The sequence below is a fragment of the Arvicanthis niloticus genome, chromosome 17 (genome assembly GCF_011762505.2).
Source record: "Arvicanthis niloticus isolate mArvNil1 chromosome 17, mArvNil1.pat.X, whole genome shotgun sequence".
In the NCBI taxonomy this organism is placed as follows: domain Eukaryota; kingdom Metazoa; phylum Chordata; class Mammalia; order Rodentia; family Muridae; genus Arvicanthis; species Arvicanthis niloticus.
The window spans coordinates 51,717,196-51,736,125 of NC_047674.1; the positions used below are offsets into that span (position 1 = coordinate 51,717,196).

General features: G+C 42.6%; 1 protein-coding gene across 3 annotated transcripts in view; it reads right to left on the reverse strand.

Moving 5' to 3' along the window:
• Positions 1–3,586: 3,586 nt before the first annotated feature.
• Ankrd66 (ankyrin repeat domain 66) overlaps positions 3,587–18,930 on the reverse strand; it is a 28,494-nt gene continuing 13,150 nt past the window's right edge. Inside the window, exons 1-4 of one of the 3 annotated variants that reach the window (XM_076915243.1) lie at positions 18,642–18,699; positions 12,004–12,177; positions 8,292–8,520; positions 3,587–3,925 (exon numbers count right to left, since the gene is read on the reverse strand). In XM_076915243.1, the coding sequence (XP_076771358.1) occupies positions 3,739–3,925; positions 8,292–8,520; positions 12,004–12,166 (579 nt within the window). In that variant the 5' untranslated portion in view covers positions 12,167–12,177; positions 18,642–18,699 and the 3' untranslated portion in view covers positions 3,587–3,738. Of the gene's footprint in view, positions 3,926–8,291; positions 8,521–12,003; positions 12,178–18,641; positions 18,700–18,930 lie in introns of those variants that run through there. The other 2 variants (XM_076915244.1, XM_034521896.2) reach the window with 2 other exon arrangements.

The following is an 18,930-nucleotide window of genomic DNA, read 5'->3' on the forward strand; positions in this document are numbered from 1 at the left end:
CAGGAAGAGTAAGACACTGGGTCTGGCTTGAGAAAAGCCCACCTCCTGTGACACACTTCCTCCAACAAGGCCACACCTCCAATAATGTGACTCCATATGAGTCTATGCGGATTCATATGTTCATTCAAACCACCGCAACTAGCAAGTGCTAGATTTGCTTAAGACATTTGCCTCAGTGAATAATGTAGAAGCGTGATGGAAGATGACGTCTGATGATGTCTGAAATCAACCTTGGTCATACACATGCACGTGCACCCAGATATAGGTATGCCCACCCACATGTACATATGCACAAACACACACATGCACACTATATACACATATGTGAAAATGGAAAAGGGGAAAAATATAAGAATATGCACGATCAAAGGAAGATTTCTGTATAAGTCGGTTGTTGACCCAAACAGGTCCTAACAACCATGCCTTAAACACTGGACATACGCAGAGCACTCTGTCCTCTTGGTGACTCGAACGTTGATCTGAATCAGGAACCAACACATTTGTGTTACAGTCTTTATTCTTCACTTCAAGGATCATAGGGCTCAAATGGCATCATTTAAGAAGCATTGCTAAATCTTTCTAATATACTCTCTAACACAATGAATAACTATAGAGTAGCACATTCTTGGATCAACACTTTTATCAAAAAGGCTTCTCAATTAGTTTTCTAAGGTTGGCACAACAAATAACTACATACAAGACGTTTATTCGTATTAGTTACATTTCTATTGCTGCGATAATACACCAAGACCAAGGCCACTTATAGAAGGAAAAGTAATTTAGGCTCATGGTACCAAGTAGAGTTGATGATGATGGAATGAAGGGATGGTGGTAGGAGCAGAAAGATGAGACCTCATGTCTTCAGTCACAAGCAGGAAGCAGAGAGAGTGCACTGGGAATAGTGAAAGCTTTTTAACCCTCAAGGATCACCCGCAGTGATGTAGTTTCTCTAGCAAGGCCACACCTACTATGCCTTGCCAAACAGTGCCACTAAGTAAGGACCAAGTATTCAAATGTCTGAGATTATAATGGATATTTACATTCAAACTACCACAGCAATGAAGTCAAATATATTTTTTTCATAGTTTCAGAGGTCCAAATTTATGGTATCATCACCACTTCTGAGAGTTACTTGATGGTTAACCTTCACTGTCAACTTGATGGGATTTAGAATCACCAAGGAGATGCACCTGTAGGCATGTCTGTGAGGCTGTTTCCAGGACGCTTAATTTAGGAGGCTCACTCTGAGTGTGTGTGGCACTGTTTCATCAACTATAGTTCTATACCAAACAAAAAAGAGAAAACATTGAATAGAGGTTCTCTGAATGCTTCCCCCAGAAGACAGGGATTATTAAGTGAAAGATTCATTGCCAGACATAGAATAGTTTCCTTTGAGTTTTTGATCAAGAAGGCCCATGGTCCGCTGACACAACACAGGCTATCAGTAGTCTTTGCTCTTGGTTGTCCATCATAGCTAGATGGTAAGATCCCATTGCTGAAGACATGAAATGTATAGAAATCAGGCTGGAACTAAATTACAACTTTCTCCCTATTGGCTACCTTTAGCAGACCCAGCAGGAGCTATATTAGCTGCTGAGGGTGAAAAGTCACCAATGGACTTACCCAAAGGTAGACTCTGCATGGTAACATACTGACCTGCTAGACACCGGTGCAATAGTGGCATGACTATTAGAGGAAGAACCAATTGCTTTCTGTTTTGATTTGAGGGAAAAGGAAGGAATTCTTACCTAGCACTATAAACCTGGTCAAAAGCCCACAGCTAAGCAGGTTATAGGCCTTAGGGGGTGATCTGCTACTGTTGATTTGCTAAATGGACATGTTGCTCTCAATTTTGATTAGAGAAGCACACAGTGGACAGCCATCAATTGTAGAGACTCACAATGGGCCAGGGTGGTGAAAAGAAATGACTGTTAAGTGCTGAGCCCTGAAAAAGATGTTTATATCAACATACACATGAGTGCACGTGCACGCACGCACAAACACACAAACACACACACACACACACACACACACACACACACACACACACACCCTACTCAGGGAAAATCATGAAAGAAGGAGCAGAAAGCTGTAAGAACAGAGCATGGGAAGAAGTACCCTTGAAGTTCTGTCTGTAAGATACGCTGGCCATTAAACCATGGGTCCATAGCAACTATGGTGTCTGTACAAGACTGGCCCAAGACCAAGCCAGTCAGTGCTCTATCATAAATGGGGGAGGGGCTCATGAGGCTCCCCACGACTAGCTGAGGAGTCATCACCAATTAATGGCTCCTGGGATTGGGAGGGGGGTGTTTTTCTTCAGAGATGGAAACACTGGGAAAGTTTTCTTTAGCCATACCACTTCCCTGGAATGGATTGAAGCTTTCTTTCTTAAGTTTGAAAAATTTCAAACCAAACATGGTCCAAATCAGCAGATAATGAATTATGAGTGGGTCGTAAAGATAACAATTAGCTAAGGCTATTGATTCAAGCGGAGAAACTCATTGATCAAAAAGATGGTGGAGCAGGCCATTAATGTAAAACATCCTAACATGATCTCCTGTGGGAGGTTTCAAATGTTAGAATTTTATAGCAGAGCCAATAACAATTAGATGCAAGCTGCATAGGGACTTTTAAACATTCTAGCATATATAAGCTTTAAAAAGTAAAATAGAGCCAGTGAAATGACTCAGTGGGTACGGGCCCTCACCACCATGCCTGACCACCAAGTTTGATTTCCAAATGGTGGAAAGAGAGGACTGACTCCCACAAGTTGTTCTCTGGCAGCCTTCCCCCCAACACACACACGCACACGCACATGCACACACACACACAATGTGGCACGTCAATATGCTTCCCCACAATAATCAATGTGATATATAAATACAAAAACACTCACCCTACAAAATCTTCTCACACTTAAAAGGAAATAAAAAGTAGAAAGTACTAAAGTTAGTTTTAATAGTCTATTTTACTTAGCACTAAAACATCGGTCATATTTCAGCAAATCAATATTAAGAGTAGCTAATGAGGCATTTAACATTCTCTTGTGCAGTCTTCAAAGCTTCAATATGTTTTTAATGTCTCAACTTAGATGCTATACTTTTCTTGGAATATCTGCTCTAACTTTTGTAAAATCTACCATTGAAAAACTAGAACAACGAGCCCACAGTTCCCCATTTTCAGCCGATGCTCGCCGATATGTGGAGCAGATTCCTTTCCAGCCAGGCTTTTCTTCCTCTCATTGAATGGACGCATTGCCCAGCCTATTGCTCCTAGCTCGATGGTGATTATGGGTAAAACCCTCAACACTGGGACTGTGGGCTCCCAGTTCTATTTATTTAAAAATAAAAAAAAGTTTTATTTTTAGATTGAATCAGTCGTGTTGGGAGGTTTTAGATTTTTGTTTTTCTTTATGCTTATTTCATTTTTGCCGCAGTCTAATCAACTAAATTAGAAGAACTCCCACTTTGATCTTGAACCTTCTGTAACTGTGTGTTGGTGGGGTGAGGGGCGGGGCATGCTGACACTGCAAGCCACAGAAACAAAACGCAGTTGTCTGTCCTGGTCACACTTCTGGGCATTGGGTTTTATCAAGGACACATCGGCTCCTATAGAGAACACTCTGACTGCCTGGGACTTTCTGTGGAAGCCCAGGGAAGGGTGGCTGAGTCAAATCCTGGGAAGACATCTGAGTATTGCGTCTGGCTTCAGTCTGAGCCTTGGGGCTCCACCTTCTCATACCTTCCAGGGGTTGGAATGGTTAAGCCTGGTGGAGCCTCGTGTTCTCTTCTTCTTTTTGTTGGTGTTTTGCTCCGGAGCTGGAAGAGACAGCTCTAGCTCCCTTTTCTTGAGGTCCCAATCTGGATCCTGCTCATCAAACAACAGCCCTCTCTGGCGGTGGTCCCTGCATTCGCGTTCTGCCCTGCGAAGAGAGCAGCCTGTGAGGGTGGAAGGAGGAGCCTGGCCAGCATTGGCTCGGACCTCTCTTCCTAAGGGCTACCCGCAGCACAGGCCATTCACAGTTTAATTGAGAAGGAAGGAGGCCAAGTTCACACATGTCAATGAGCACTCTAAATTCTAAACCTTCTAAAGTTTAGAAGATCTCAGATACCAGAGAAACTACCCGAAGACAGGAAAAGCTAGTATGTGGCCTGAGTGTGATGAATCTCAGACAGCTGGAAGGAGGGGCTGTTCATTCTGAAAATGCTCAGATTCCAGAACCATCTTCATGTTATCTGGAAGCCGTTGGCATTTCTTTCTATTCTCCTGATTATAAAAGTGACACATGTTCATTGTTTAACATATTAAAGTATAGCCAGGCACGTGTGCAGTTCCAGCACCCAGGAGAGTAAAACAGGAAGATTGCTGCAGGTCAAGGCCAGCCTCTGATGTGTAGTGAGTTTCAGGCCAGCCTGGGCTACAGGGTGAAACCCTGTCTCAATCAATCAGTGACTCAAGTGAATTTAAGGTGCTAAGACATGAGGAAGAAAATGCTAATTGCATGCATTGTGTGTATAAATAAATTGGTCACTTGGGAGGCAGAGGCAGGAGGATTTCTGAGTTCGAGGCCAGCCTGGTCTACAGAGTGAGTTCCAGGACAGCCAGGGCTACAGAGAGAAACCCTGTCTCGATAAACTAAAAATAAAAAATAAAAATAAAAATAAAAATAAAAATAAAAATAAAAATTAAAATTAAAATTAAATTAAATTAAATTAAATAAATAAATAGGTTAGGAATAGCAGAGGCGCTCACATTCACACAATGTAAACTGTGGAGCTAGCCTCTGGTCTCCTTGCCTATTTACAAAATCTCTAACCCCACTATAGGCAGCCACATTGTGTACCCTGTGAGCCACTTTACTAGACTGCCTGTTTCAACTCATCCATCCTATGGTGAGTTCAGCATTGACTTCTTCCCCTAACTACACTCCCCCACCCACCCGCTTTAGCCTGCAAGTCTGATGGCTGTGATCACCCGATTGGCCAGAGCCTTCATCACCTGACCTATGCACATTTCCAACATGGTAGCTAGACTCACATCAACAGGTTTTTCTCTCTCTTCCTTCTGCCTGATCTTTGCTATCTGCACGCCCACACTAATTACACCTTCATCTGCAATTCATCCCTCCGAATTCTCTAATATCAGAAGGGAAGTGATAAGTAGATGTGAACTCACATGTGATGCAGCTGACGAAAGTTTTCCTCTGCTTAGCACTGCCTGCCCACTTTCCCTGGCAGTTCCCACTCCATTTTAGTTATGCTCGGGCCAAATGTCACGTGCCTGACTGAGCGGTTAAGTTTGCTGGGCGGTGGGGGTTGGGAGGCGGATCAATAGAAAGCCAAGGGCAAAACTCAGGAATTCCAGCGTTTGAAAGACTCACAAGGATAAACACTAAGGAACTGGGCATGGGGTGCCTGTTTGTAATCCTTGCACTTGGGAAACTAAAATAGGGGGATCATAAATTGAAGGTCAAGCTGGGTTATATAGTGAGACCCTTACACACACAGAGAGAGAGAGAGAGAGAGAGAGAGAGAGAGAGAGAGAGAGAGAGAGAGAGAGAGAGAGAGAGAGAGAAGAGACAGGCATACACACACACAGAGACACACACACAGACATACACAGAGGTGGGGGAGAGAGAGTTTTCTCTTGAGTTACTTCTATAGATAGCCAATCACACCCTAGACAATGGTTTTACTAGTTTAACTTTTTGGGGGGATGGCAGTGCCAAAGATTGAACCCAGGGCCTCAAATGGGCTAAGCATGTATTCCACCCCTCAGCTACATTCCTCTGTCTTATTTTTTGGTTGGAAGGTTTTGGGGTTGTTTTGTTTGTTTATTTTTTGTTTTGTTTGTTTTTTGTTTGTTTGTTTGTGACAGGGTTTCTCTGTGTATCACTGGCTATCCTAGAACTCACTCTGTAGACCAGGCTGGCCTTGAACTCAGATATCTACCTGCCTCTGCCTCCCAAGTGCTGGGATTAAAGGCGTGCACCACCACTACCTGCCCAGTCTCATTTTACTGTTTCTTTGAGACAGTCTCACTAATTTGCCCAGACTGGCCTCAAACTCACTCTGTAGCCTAAACAGGTCTGGCCTTGCATTTACAATCTATCTGGGTCAGCCTCCTAAGCAGCTGTATTGTAGGCCTAAGCCACAATCCTGGGTGAGTTGAACATTTTGATGATAACTGTATTTTGAAGTTCGTACAAGACAGCCCACTGTCTCTGTCCTCTACATAAACTGGAATTGCTTCAAGGTTATCTGTCTGTCTCATCTTTCTTTTCAAGCAACAAAATTCAGATCAGGCCATTTAACACTTTCTTATATGAATCACTTGTTGACCCGACCAAATTATGGATTCATAAATTTTATTTCCATTCCTCACAAGGCTATAACTGCAAAGAGCAGGTTTTGCACTTAATTATACCCAAACTGCTTGACTTAGGTAATAAATGAATGAATAGTTGACAAGTCCTAGTTGGCTCGAGGAGTCATAGGTAAATGTACACGGGTCATAAACTATGATGTGCCAGGGTGTGTTGGTACCCAGGGGTGTCTCCCCCGTCTCAGAGGAGAAAGGGAGCAGGGGATGAGGAGGAGGGACTAAATAAGGGAGTACTAGAAGAGAGGGGCTGCAATTGGATTGTAAAAGTGAATAAATAAATTAATGAAAAAAATACAAAACAAATTAGAAAATTAAACCTTCATAAAGTAAACAAACAAGAACAGAAGTCTAATTCATCTGCCTCACATTGTATATGTGTGTTTGTACATGCATGCATATGTGTGTGTTACGTGTATGTGCTTCTGTGATAAGGAGTACATTTGCACACATGTACATGTTCATATGGAGGTCAGAGGTCAATGTAGCGTATCTTCCTCTTTACATTTTGAGATAGGATGTCCCACTGAACTTACAGCTTGCAGTTTTGTCTAGATTGGCTGCCCAGCAAGCCCCTGGGATCCTTTTGTCTGGACTCTCAAACTGGAGCTACAGGAAAGAGTGGGTGCGTTGACTATTTTATATTGGTGCAGAGGATCCAAACTCAGGTCTTCTTGTTTGTGTGGTAAGCACCTCGCTGATTTAACCATCTCTGCAGCTCAGTAAGTGTGAGGAAACTGAGGGTCAGGAAGCTAGTTTTAACCTGTACAACCAAGTCACACAACTAGCTCAAGTACCCTTCAGAAACCTGAGGGTGGCCATGAAGCTTAGGCCAAGTCACATCCTCGACTTTCGTGTCCAGCTCTTATCAGAGATAATTCTTGTAAGATCTAAGGCAAAGGAGTGATGTACTTTTCACCCTCAACTTGTCATTCTGATAAAAAAGAAAAACTAAAATCCACTTTAAATGCATCACAGGGGCTAGGAAGATGGCTCAGGTGTTAAGAGCACAGGCTCTTTTTCTGCAGACGACCCAGAGTTTTGTTTCTAGGACTCACAGAACTGCTTAGAGCAGTTAGTAGCTCCAGTTCCAAGGGGATATGGAACCCTCTCCTGGCCTCAGAGTACATATACATACATGCAGGTAAAACGGTTATACATATAAAGTAAAAGTAAATGATCTAAAAAAAAAAAACCTAAAAAAAAACCAAACAAACAACAAAACCAAAAAAAAACCCAAAAACAAACAAACAAACAAACAAAAAAAACCAAACCAAACCAAACCAAACCAAACCAAACCAAACCAAACCAAACCAAACAAAACAAAAAAACCAAAAAACCAAAACAAAAAACAAACCATGATACCAGTCAAATGGTTCAGTAGTTCTCAACCTGTGGGCCACAACCCCCTTGGAGTTGCATATCAGATATTGCCATTATGATTCAAAACAATAGCAAACTTATAGTCACGAAGTGGCAATGGGATAATGATTGGAGGTTCACCACAGCACAAGAAACTGTATTAAAGGGTCACAGTGCCAGTTGTGGTCACACATGCCTGTAGGATTTGCTAAAGGAGGGAGAGGCAGGAGGATCACGAGTTCAAGGCCAGTCTGAGCTACACATTGGGTTGGAGAGATGGCTCAGCAGTTAAGAGCACAGATTGCTCTTCCAGGGGCCCTGAGTTCAATTCCCAGCAACCACATGGTGGCTCATAACCATCTGTAATGGGATCTGATGCCTTCTTCTCGTGTGTCTGAAGACAGATCTTTAAAAAAAAAATATAGGGTCACAGCTTTAGGAAGGTTGGGAACCATGGGATTAGATCTTTTTGTTTCACTTTCATTTACCTGAGATTGGGCAATTGACAAACCCCTGGTTGCAGGCTGGGACAACACAGTACTTACGTCTCCAGGAAGTCCACACAGTCTTTCTGACCATAGATCTGTGCAATCCTCTTGGGCGTGTCTCCAAAGAAGTCAGCAGCATCGATGGCAGCGTGAAGTGCATGCAGAGCTCTGAGAACATTCAGATGTCCTGACTCAGCTGCAAAGTGAGCTGCCGTCCACCCCACATCAGTTACCAAGCAGGGTCTGGCTCCATATTGTATCAGGAGATGGATCACCTCCATTTGCCCTTAGGTATACCATGGAGAAAGAAGACAAAGTTAAGGTTAAAATGTCCTCAGTGGCCTGAGACCAGAAGCAGCCTAAGGAGCATGGAAGCAGGAGGAAGCTAGTGTTTGTAGCATCTCTGCCTCATTATCATCATGCCTCTCCCTTCTCTTCTTTCTCCTTATTCCACCCCATCCTTATCCTATAGAGACCGGAGCCCTGTATGAACTTCCTGTATTCTTTCTAGAATGGCTCTCTTTTCTGTCCACTGTCCCAGCTCTTGCTCAACTCCCTCCCATCTATGCATGAACAATCGTCGATACTTCTGCCATGGCAATTGTTTGTTTGTTTGTTTTAGTATTTATTTTGTAGAATTTGGGATTGAAGCTAGGGCCCCACATGCCCTATGTGTGGACTCTAATACTGAATTGTATTCCTTACTCTCATTACTTTTTATTCTGAGACTGTGTCTAGTTAAGTTTTGAAGATTGGACCTGAAATTATTCTGTACCCTAAACAGTTTTTGAACTTTCTGCCTTACTCATAAGTTGATACTTATGAACTTATACTCGGAAGTTGGAAACAACCTAGATGTCCCTCAAAAGAAAAATGGATGAAGGTTACACACTGGAATATTACTGAGCTGTTAAAAAAATGACATCATGAAATTTGCAGGCAAATGGATGAAACTAGAAAAGTCATCCTGAATGGGATATCCCAGACTCACAAAGGCAAATACAGTATGTATTCACTTAGATGTGAATATCAACTGTGAAATCAATGATAATCAAACTATAATCTATAGAACCAGAGATTAGCTATGGAGCAATGTACTAGAGGGTACCAACAGATCTCATTAGGAAATAGAATAGATAGTTATGAATGAATGTGAGGGGCTGAACAGGGAGGACCAAGTGGGGAGTAAAGAAGGAAACCCGGCAGAAGAGGAGGCAGAAAGAGTGTAAGAGCCAGAGGGGATGGAAGACACATCTACATCGGGATGAACAAAGCTCATATGAACTCACAGAGTCTGAAGCAACATGCAGAAGCCTGCGTGGGTCTGCACCAGGTCCCCTGCCTGCATATTATGGCTTTCAAGTTAGTGTTTTTATGGGATCCCTGACTGTACTAACAAGTGACTCAAGTGCCTTCTCTCAGCTCTTCTCCTTCTGTTAGTTTGCCTTGTCCAACCTCAATGTAATAGTTTTGTTTTATAATATTTTATTTTGTTTTATTTTTAAAAATGAATGAATGAATGAATGAATGAAAATCTAGCTACCAAGGTAAAGGTTAACTCTCACTTATTCCTTCTAGGAAGGGAAAATCAGTTTTCTTCAATAGGACACTGGGTATATCAACCACTCCAGGACAGGCCTCATGTTCAGGAGTAGTCAACCACTATACATAGCATTCTGTAGGGGTTGTTGTTGGTTTGTTTTTTTTTGTTGTTGTTTTGTTTTGGTGTGTGTGTGTGTGTGTGTGTGTGTGTGTGTGCTTTTATTCAGCTACAGTTTGGTGGTTTTGTTTTTTATCTTTAAATATGGTTTTATTTATTTTCTTGATTTGGGAGATGGTTGTTATTGTATTGATTTTTTTTTTTTGATAAAGAACTTGAAGTTGGATGGTAGGGAGGAGGAGAGGCTTGGGAAGGACCTGAGGGAGGGAAAGAATATGATTAAAATGTTTTTAAATTTAAACTGTTTTAAACAATAAAAGTACAATAAAACATTAAAATAAGTAATTTTAGCTAAAAAATATATTTTAAGACATGGGTTGGTGAGATAGCTTGTTATGCAAGCCTGGTGACTTGAGCCAGAACTTATACAAAGTAGAAGAGAACCAACTCCTGAAAGAAGTTGTCATCTGTCTTTCATATGTACATCATGGTGTACACACACACACAGAGAGAGAGAGAGAGAGAGAGAGAGAGAGAGAGAGAGAGAGACAGAGAGAGAGAGAGAGACAGAGAGACAGAGAGACAGAGAGACACAGAGAGAGACAGAGAGACATGCACACAAGCACATGCACACAAACACACACATGCACACAAACACACAGAGAAATACACGTGCACAAAAACACAGGCACACACACAAACACATACACATCATATACATACACACCCCTATGAAAATAATTACAATCAGCAATTTGAGCACTCTTAGGATACACCTGACACAGTTTAAGAGCACAGGCTTTCAAATCAGACATGTAGGGTCATATCCTGACAGCATCAATCACCAATAAATGATACCTGGATAAGAAACAAATGCCTAGGCACATGGTGGTGATATATACCCTTATTCCAAGCACTCAGGGGGCACAGGCAAGTGGATCTCTGAGTTTGTGGCCAGCCTGGTCTATGGAGCAAGTGCCTAGACAGCCAGGGCTACACGGAAAAATCCTGTCTTGGAAAAGAAGAGGAGGAGGAGAAAAAAGAGGAGGAAAAGAAGGAGAAAGAGGAGGAGGAGGAGTAAGAGGAAGAAAGGAAGGGCAGAAAACAAATGCCTTGTGCACAATGCCCTCATTCCTCATTTTAAACTAGGGTTGTTATCACTGGTCTCACCAAATCCTTGAGGAGTATGGATGAATTCCCAGACATGAAGCACCCAGAACAATGCCCAAAATACAGCACATGTTTCCAAAGATGTCATCTGGTATAGCTACCAGTGCTCCCTACTTATATTTCTGCAAAAATGTCTCAACCTAAGTCTTTTGAAGCTGGTCCTACTTTCTGCCTTGTCTTTCTCCCCACAAGACAGAAGACAAATATGGAGAGCAAAGTTGACTATAATACTTTTCTTAATGGGTTTTTGGTGGTATTTATTACTAAAGACTTTTTAAATTTGTGTGTGTGTGTGTGTAGGTGCTTGTCTTAGTTAGGGTTTTACTTCTACTCACAGACACCATGACCAATGCAAGTCTTATAAAGGACAACATTTAATTGTGCTGGCTTACAGGTTCAGCGGTTCAATCCATTATCAAGGTGGGAGCAAGGCAGTGTCCAGGCACGATGTTGATTCTCCTGGAGCTGGAGTTATAGGTGGATTGGGTGCTGGGAATCAGACTCTGGTCCTTATAGAAGCAACAATCACTCCTAACTGCTGAGCCATCTCTCTAGCTTCAATATCCAAAGGCTTTTGTTACTAACTTCCTGTTGTATAACTGGGATGTGTTGGGAGGGGGTGAGGATTCATCTTCATCTACTCTGGTTTTGAAGTCATGACAGCAGAGGACTGATGGGAGAATGTTTATAGTCTCATCTTTGTACATACTGTCTAACTCCCTTTCAAAGGGAGCATTACCGCTTCCATTATATAGAAGAATTAAAGGGGGCCCAAACCATTAAATAATATGGTCCAGGTGCTAGCACTAGTAAGGACTAATACCAGGGTTGACAGGTTCTATCTAGTTCTAAAAAAGCATCCATCACACTCTGTGACACCAGCTGATGCCCTCAGGAAAGTGGAGTAGGCATGGGTTCACAGAGGCACTGTCCACTCACCTCTGATTGCAGCCCAGTGAAGCGGGGTCCTGTCGTTCCAGTCCACATCCTTGTAGTTTGGATCACAGAGACCTTTCTTCAAAATCCTCTTTACTGAATTGCAATCCCCAGCAGCCACAGCCTGGTGGAGCTTGGTCATGTCTGATATTTTCGATATCTCCATGACAGAATCTGCTGGAGGGGATACAGGCCACTTATAACACCTCAGTCCTAGCAAACGCTCCCTAGGTTTCTGCATCAGTGACTTGTTTTCCTGTCTTGTGGATTTGCATCTAAATTGCAGTGTGTGTGTGTGTGTGTGTGTGTGTATGTGTGTGTGTGTGTGTGTGTGTGTGTGATGCTGTGTGGGTCCATAGCTCCCAACATGTGTAGATACCACTCACTACTGATGGTCCCACTTTACCCAGAATTATCTCTAAAGTCAAAGACTGGCACTTTACCGTGTGCCCTCCAGCCATCTTTCAGTGTGATTTTCTGCTCCTCCTTCAGAGTTCCCTTGGTTTTACGCTACCTCAATTTGACTGTGGAATTCTGCATCTTGTCTTTCTAATTTGTGGCAGCATCCAGAGATGCTGTGGGGACAGCAGCAATTTGCACATACAGTTTGGACTGGATGGCTGGGTCCCACGTCAATGCTCCATGGAAAAGAAAAGCTATTGCCATACAACATGAGGAGCACAAATAAAAATACTAGAAATTGTTAATAACGGTATGCCATGAGGGATCTGGGGAGATGGCACATCAGTAAAGGGTTTTTTTTTTTTTTTTCCTTAAGCATGATAACCTAAGTTCAGATCCTCAGAACCGGCATAAAAAGCTGGGCATGGTGGCTCATGGTTGTAATCTCAGTATGGGAAATAGAAATAAATGATTTCTGAGGCTCCCTAGCCCGCTGGTCTGACGTTCCAGGCCAGTGAGGCACCCTATCTCAAACAAAGAATGGGAGGCTCTGGGAATGAGCCAACACCTAAAGTTGTCATCTGAACGCTACACACACACACACACACACACACACACACACACACATACATACACACAGCCCTTCTCCTGCACACTCACACACATATGCACACATACACAAATTCCTATGCCATGAGCAATCGGCTCTCATACGGTAATCTACCAACCCTGAAGGATCCCTGATTTTTGATTTGGGTGGTTTACGAAGTGAAAACTGTTTTCGTTGTTGTATTAAAAGGCCTTGTTTCCTCTGTTCTCATTTACTCTGTAGTTTAAAGGCAATGGGAGAGAAAACCACTGGTGGCTGGATATTTAAAAATCTTCTGTCAGGAAACTGCTATTCACACACTTACAGGAGAGCACAGCCTCATGAGAACACACTTCATGTTACAATAAAGAGTACTTTTATTGAGTCCTATACCCTTGGATATGCAGCTCAGTAAACTTGATTGTACAATAAAATCATGCCAACATGAGGAATTCTCCATCACCCATGGACCAGTCTCTCCAGATGACAAGCACGAGATGCTGCAAGGTGGCGCACAAGTAAAGAGAGTCCTGGAGGTGGGCCAGTTGGCTCAAATGGAGTGTAGCTGGTACTTGGACATCATTTCAGATGCTACCTTGCAACGAATCTTTGATACATCACCATATAGTGGGCAGTTTGGATGTAGATCCAGAGAACAAAAACTCACAGTGAAAAGGCCATAAATACTTTTCCATATCCAACTGTACAAATGTCTGAAATCACCATTTCTTTGTATACTTCTATCAAAACATGCCAGTGGACTCCAAAGCCATGAAGAGCCAGCTGATTCCAATTCAGTTAGCTATCAAAGGGAGAATAAACAGAGCAAACCAACAACCATTCTACACGTTCTTTGCTGTGGAGGACACAATTACTTTTTATTAAAATATCACCTATTGTGCTCTGAGTTTTATTTAACCCTACAGGAAATTCCATTCGTGAAACTTCTTTAATACATTTTAAAATATGCCATTTCTGTCAATGGGGCCCAAATGGAAGGAACCTCAACTGAGAAACTGCCTCCAACAAACTGACTAAAGAAATCTTTAAAAATGAAAAATATTCCTTTACCTTTGTACGGTGGTACTATCAATGGACATAATCCAAATAAACGGAAGCTCTTTGTATGTTATTTAAGAGTGTAAACGAGCCTGAGATCTAAAATCTTGAGAACTGCTCATGTGGACACATGAGGAGACGAGGTAGGAAACTGGAGGAGGCAGTTGCTTGTACTGCACCCACCAGAGATGCCCTAGATCTCAAGATTCAACATGAGAACTGAAGAGCCAGAACCTGCCTTACAAACTGCCCTTGTCAGCAGAGAGGTTCATTAGAAATGCAAATTATTGAGCTCAATTCCCTCCTACTGAACCTGAAACTCTGGGACAGGGACCAAGGATGGCTGGCATGGTATCTGATGCATAATCAAATGTGAGAGTAGAGCCAGTGAATCAGAGAATTAAACATAATTAAAATGCAATGCCCAGGGGACAGGAAGAAAGAACCAGTCAGTAAGACTGGGAAGTAAACGGAGCTGTCCTGTCAGAACCCTGGGTTTGAACCTAAAGAGATGAATAAGGGTCATCTTGGTGACTGACAGTGGCTGATGTGGGGACTGAGAGCCACATGCTGTGAAGTGTAAGAGCTTCTGACACAAATGTGTAGACCAGGACCTGCTTCTGCAAAGCATCACACAGCAAATCACATTTAGGCAGAGGGACCAAGTGAAGGCAATTTCACAGCCACCTCAAAGCAACTTATGTAACAAGAGGGGGGATTCTGCTCCTACCTATTTCTCCATTTTCCTACAGCGACTGTGCCATCTACTTGGTATCCAGCACCATCCAGGACAGGCATTCTTGAGACAAACAAGACAAGCCTGAGCAGGAAGCATCTGGCCAGTGAGAGAGAAGGGTTCCTCTCAGTCCCATGCTGAGAGTTCAGCAGTCCCCACTTAACAGCTGACCATTGTTGAGCTACCTGCACTTTGTGGTGTACACTGTTTGGCTATGGAAGGATGTAACATTAAAATTCAGCTGCTGCCGCTCAGGCCACAATGCATGCAGAGACTCCTTTCCTTTTCCAGATACCTCCAAGCTCCCTACTCAGTCGCTGTCTGTAAGTTCTTGCTAACAGATTTTCAGATGTCTGGATTTCTCATCTGGGACAGTGTGTTTATGTCAAAGGTAGACACATATCCTGCCCCTTGCCCTTCTCTGCCTCCTGCCTATGAATCAGAGAGATCCTGGCTACTGACTTGTGCTCTGAAACCTCCTCTATCCTCAGAACCATACAAGAAAAGACCTCTATTTCTGCCACACGGCTCTGAGTCTTCTTCAGAGACCCTGCTATGCTGTTTATCTTGTGCTGGGGCCTGGTCTCAGAATCCTGATCCCAGAATCCTACCACAGTTTACTACCTGTCCGCCATCCATGGCAATAATAATTCTCTTCTAATAAAATTATTCCTCAACAATCCAACTTAGGGTCCCCCTCTAGCCCCCATCTAAGACCTTTAAGGCTGTGGCAGAGTTTAGTATCAGGTCAAAAGGTATTCTATCCCCCCCATCCCAAAAAGGAACAGTCCTCTGACTTGATCCAAAACAGAGTCTAGATTCAGCTCATGCTGGACTATAAAAGAATGTCTTGTGGTTAGATAAAAGGCAGTATTTCTCAGAAACTTGTGAAATCATTTCCCATCTTCCAAAAGGAGAAGCCTTATCTTCAGTAGAAGAGACATATGACTCTCCTTTGACATGTATGTGTAGTTGTATACCAGTGTCTATGCTGACCTCCTTTGGGACCTACACACACCCATCCATTATGTATCTCAAAGCCCAGCTAGCTTTCTTGCCTTTCTGACCTCTGTCCCAAGTCTGCTCCAGACACCGACACAGGCCTAGACACAGACACAGGCACACATGTAGAGGCATGCACACATGCATGCTCTCTTTCTAATGCCAAGGGTTTTCACCCTACCTAACTAATCTTGCTATTCTCTCTCTTGCTATTCTCTTCTATTCCCGCATCCTTAGTCCTGGCCTTGCCCAGTCTGCTTCTGTTTCCCTCCACTCAGGACTCTCCAAGATGCCTCTGAACATTTTCTCTCTTTTATCCCCCAATAAGAACCTTCTCCCTCATCATGGAGTGTCTGGTTTCTTCACTGCACCCCTCCCATACATTTAGGATCTTTCACCACTGTGATCAGCAGGGCCTAAAGTAAAGACCAGGCATAGTGTGGATTGACAAGCAGGTAATTGGGGTCAAAAGATCAACATGGACATATGGAGATACAAAAGCCTACTCTCAAAGTCTCCTAGAACCAATCCAGGAAGGCCCAATAACTTAGGGTGACTACAAGTCTTCAAAACAGATATGGAATTTGACCTAGTGATCACAATTGTCAACCTCTGTCTGCACAGATCGCTTAGGGAAATTGTTTAATTGTGCTTCTGGTTCATCAGGTATTAGATAAGGGCCAAGATTCTGCATTTGCAATGGGTTCCCACAACAGACTTAGTCACACAGACTGGCTAGCAGCTTCTCTCTGAATGGAAAGCAGGGAACAGAGGGCAAACAAAAGCAAAAAAAAAAAAAAAAAAAAAAAAAAAAAAAAAAAAAAAAGAAAAAGCCTCCAAAACCAACATGAGAATAAGCAAAACAATCTTAAAAGAAACAGGATGAGAGTTCACCAACCTCCTAACTTCAGGACAGGCATCAGGCAGTTCAGTGGTGAATGAACAGTCTGAGACAACTAAATACCTATAGGTAATTTTTCTTATTGTGTTTTAAAGTTTCAATCTTGCATTTATATCTCGGATCCACGGTGAACATATACATTTGTTTATCGTTACATTATATAGTCTCATATATAAACAACTGTATAAAACAATGAACATGAGTCTATAGCTTTATTTCTAGACTTTCTTTCCTATTCTCCTCCTGTGCTAGTATTCCCATGAACGTGATTGCCATACTTTCATAGTGAGTCTTTAAATGGAATATCAATCAAAAAGAAAAAAAATCTATAAAAATTTGGACACAAGCTGAGCAGTGCTGACACACAACTTTAATCCCAGTTTAATCTCTGGAGGCAGAAGCAGGAGGGTCTCTGTGAGTTAAAGGCCAGCCTAGTCTACAAAGTGTGTCCTAGAGTCTTCCAGGACAGTTAGGAATACACAGAGAAACCATGTCTTAAAAAAAAAAGAGAGAGAGAGAAATGTTTGGCCATGAATCTTCATGAAGCATGAGTCATATGGGCAAAAAATATGAATATCCTAAATATTAGCCAACAGATAACAAAACAAAAATACAATATTCAGGTAGCAGAATATTATTTGGCACTAGAAAAGAATGAAGCAGGACTGGAAAGTCAACTCAGTTGGTAAAGGTTTTGCCATCTAAGTGTGAAGACCTCAGTCCAATGCCCAGTATATGTGGCAGGGTAGTAGTTTCTAATTTCTCATTTCTGATTCTGCCTGAGGACTGGGAGATAGGCAGTTCTCTGTGGCTCACTGGCCAGCCAGGCTAACCTACTTGGTGAACTACAGGCCAGCGAGAGACTCTGTCTAAAAAAAACAAAAACAAAAAAACAAAACAGGGTGCATGGCTCCTGAGGCACACAAGACACAAGGTTGACCTCTGTCTCCCACACACGACACTGTTAGGTTTCAAACCTGGGACAAATGGCTGAAGTGCCTAGTTAACATATCAAAGCAGACCTGTTCCCAGGTTCTCCCAGCATTCTTCAGCCCTTACCTATTACAGGGTATGGTTAGCATACCCTGCTCTCTATCCTCATCCTCCAGCTAAGGGGCTGGGCTACTTTTCCCTGTATAACCCAACCATTTTGGTTCTCTGTCTTTTTGGGCCTCCTGGCTGCTGCACCTGGTACCCCCACCTCTTCTTTTCCTCCCCATCTCCCACATGGCCTAACTCAGGGTCATGTACACACTGAGTTAGCCCAGAGGTCCCTGGTTCTGGCTATGCTTTCCCGTGTGTCTATAATAAACTTTCTTCTCCTCCACCATACATAGTAGCCATGTTTTCTTTCTTTTCCTACACACACACACACACACACACACACACACACACACACACACACACACATGCATGCACACAGACACATGTACACACACCTGCAAACATACACAAAAATAAATGAAGAGTAATAGTTGCTTTATGGATGGATCATGAAACATGCTATGTGAACAAAGTCAGACATGGAAGGTCACATGGTATGTGCTTCCATTCCATGTATGTAACATACACAGCGCAGGCAAATCTATGGCGTAAAATGTAGATTAACAGTTGCCTAGAATTGGGTTTGGGGCAAAAAGTGCTGACTCTTACAGTCATACTGGGGTGTCAATTGTTTTCCAACTCTTAAATTCTAAAACCCACTGAACTGGACACATTAAACATATTCAATGTATGATATTTGAACTGACCAGAATTCACTAGCCTATCAATAACTACTAAAATTTAGCAGGCTTCCCTTTGCACCAATCTTTGTGAATTAGATTAAGTGTGTCTGAACTCTAATATTTCAGGGAGATAAGCCTCGGTTTTAAAAGTAGCCAGTAGTACATGGTCAAATTATGAATGATTTATCTAATAAAAAAAAAAAGAACTAAGATTAAAACACTTACTGGCTTCCAAGGAGCTCTGTGCTGTGGGCCACCTTAGCTGGTTAGAGTGTTAGTGTGTTTGCACCATGGAAACTGACCCCTCCTCCTCCCCAGGAAAGCAGACGATCAGCCCCAGTTCTCCAGTCCCTGGGAGTCTGGTGGGGCAGGCTTGCCTCTCTGCTTTTCATCCAAACTCTTCAGGAATTCCATCTTCTGCTTTAGATAACTGTGATGGTCCTCACAAGGTTCTTAGTGGCATTCAATAAACAAATTGAAATTGCAAAGCAGCTGATTACTGGCAAGTACAAGA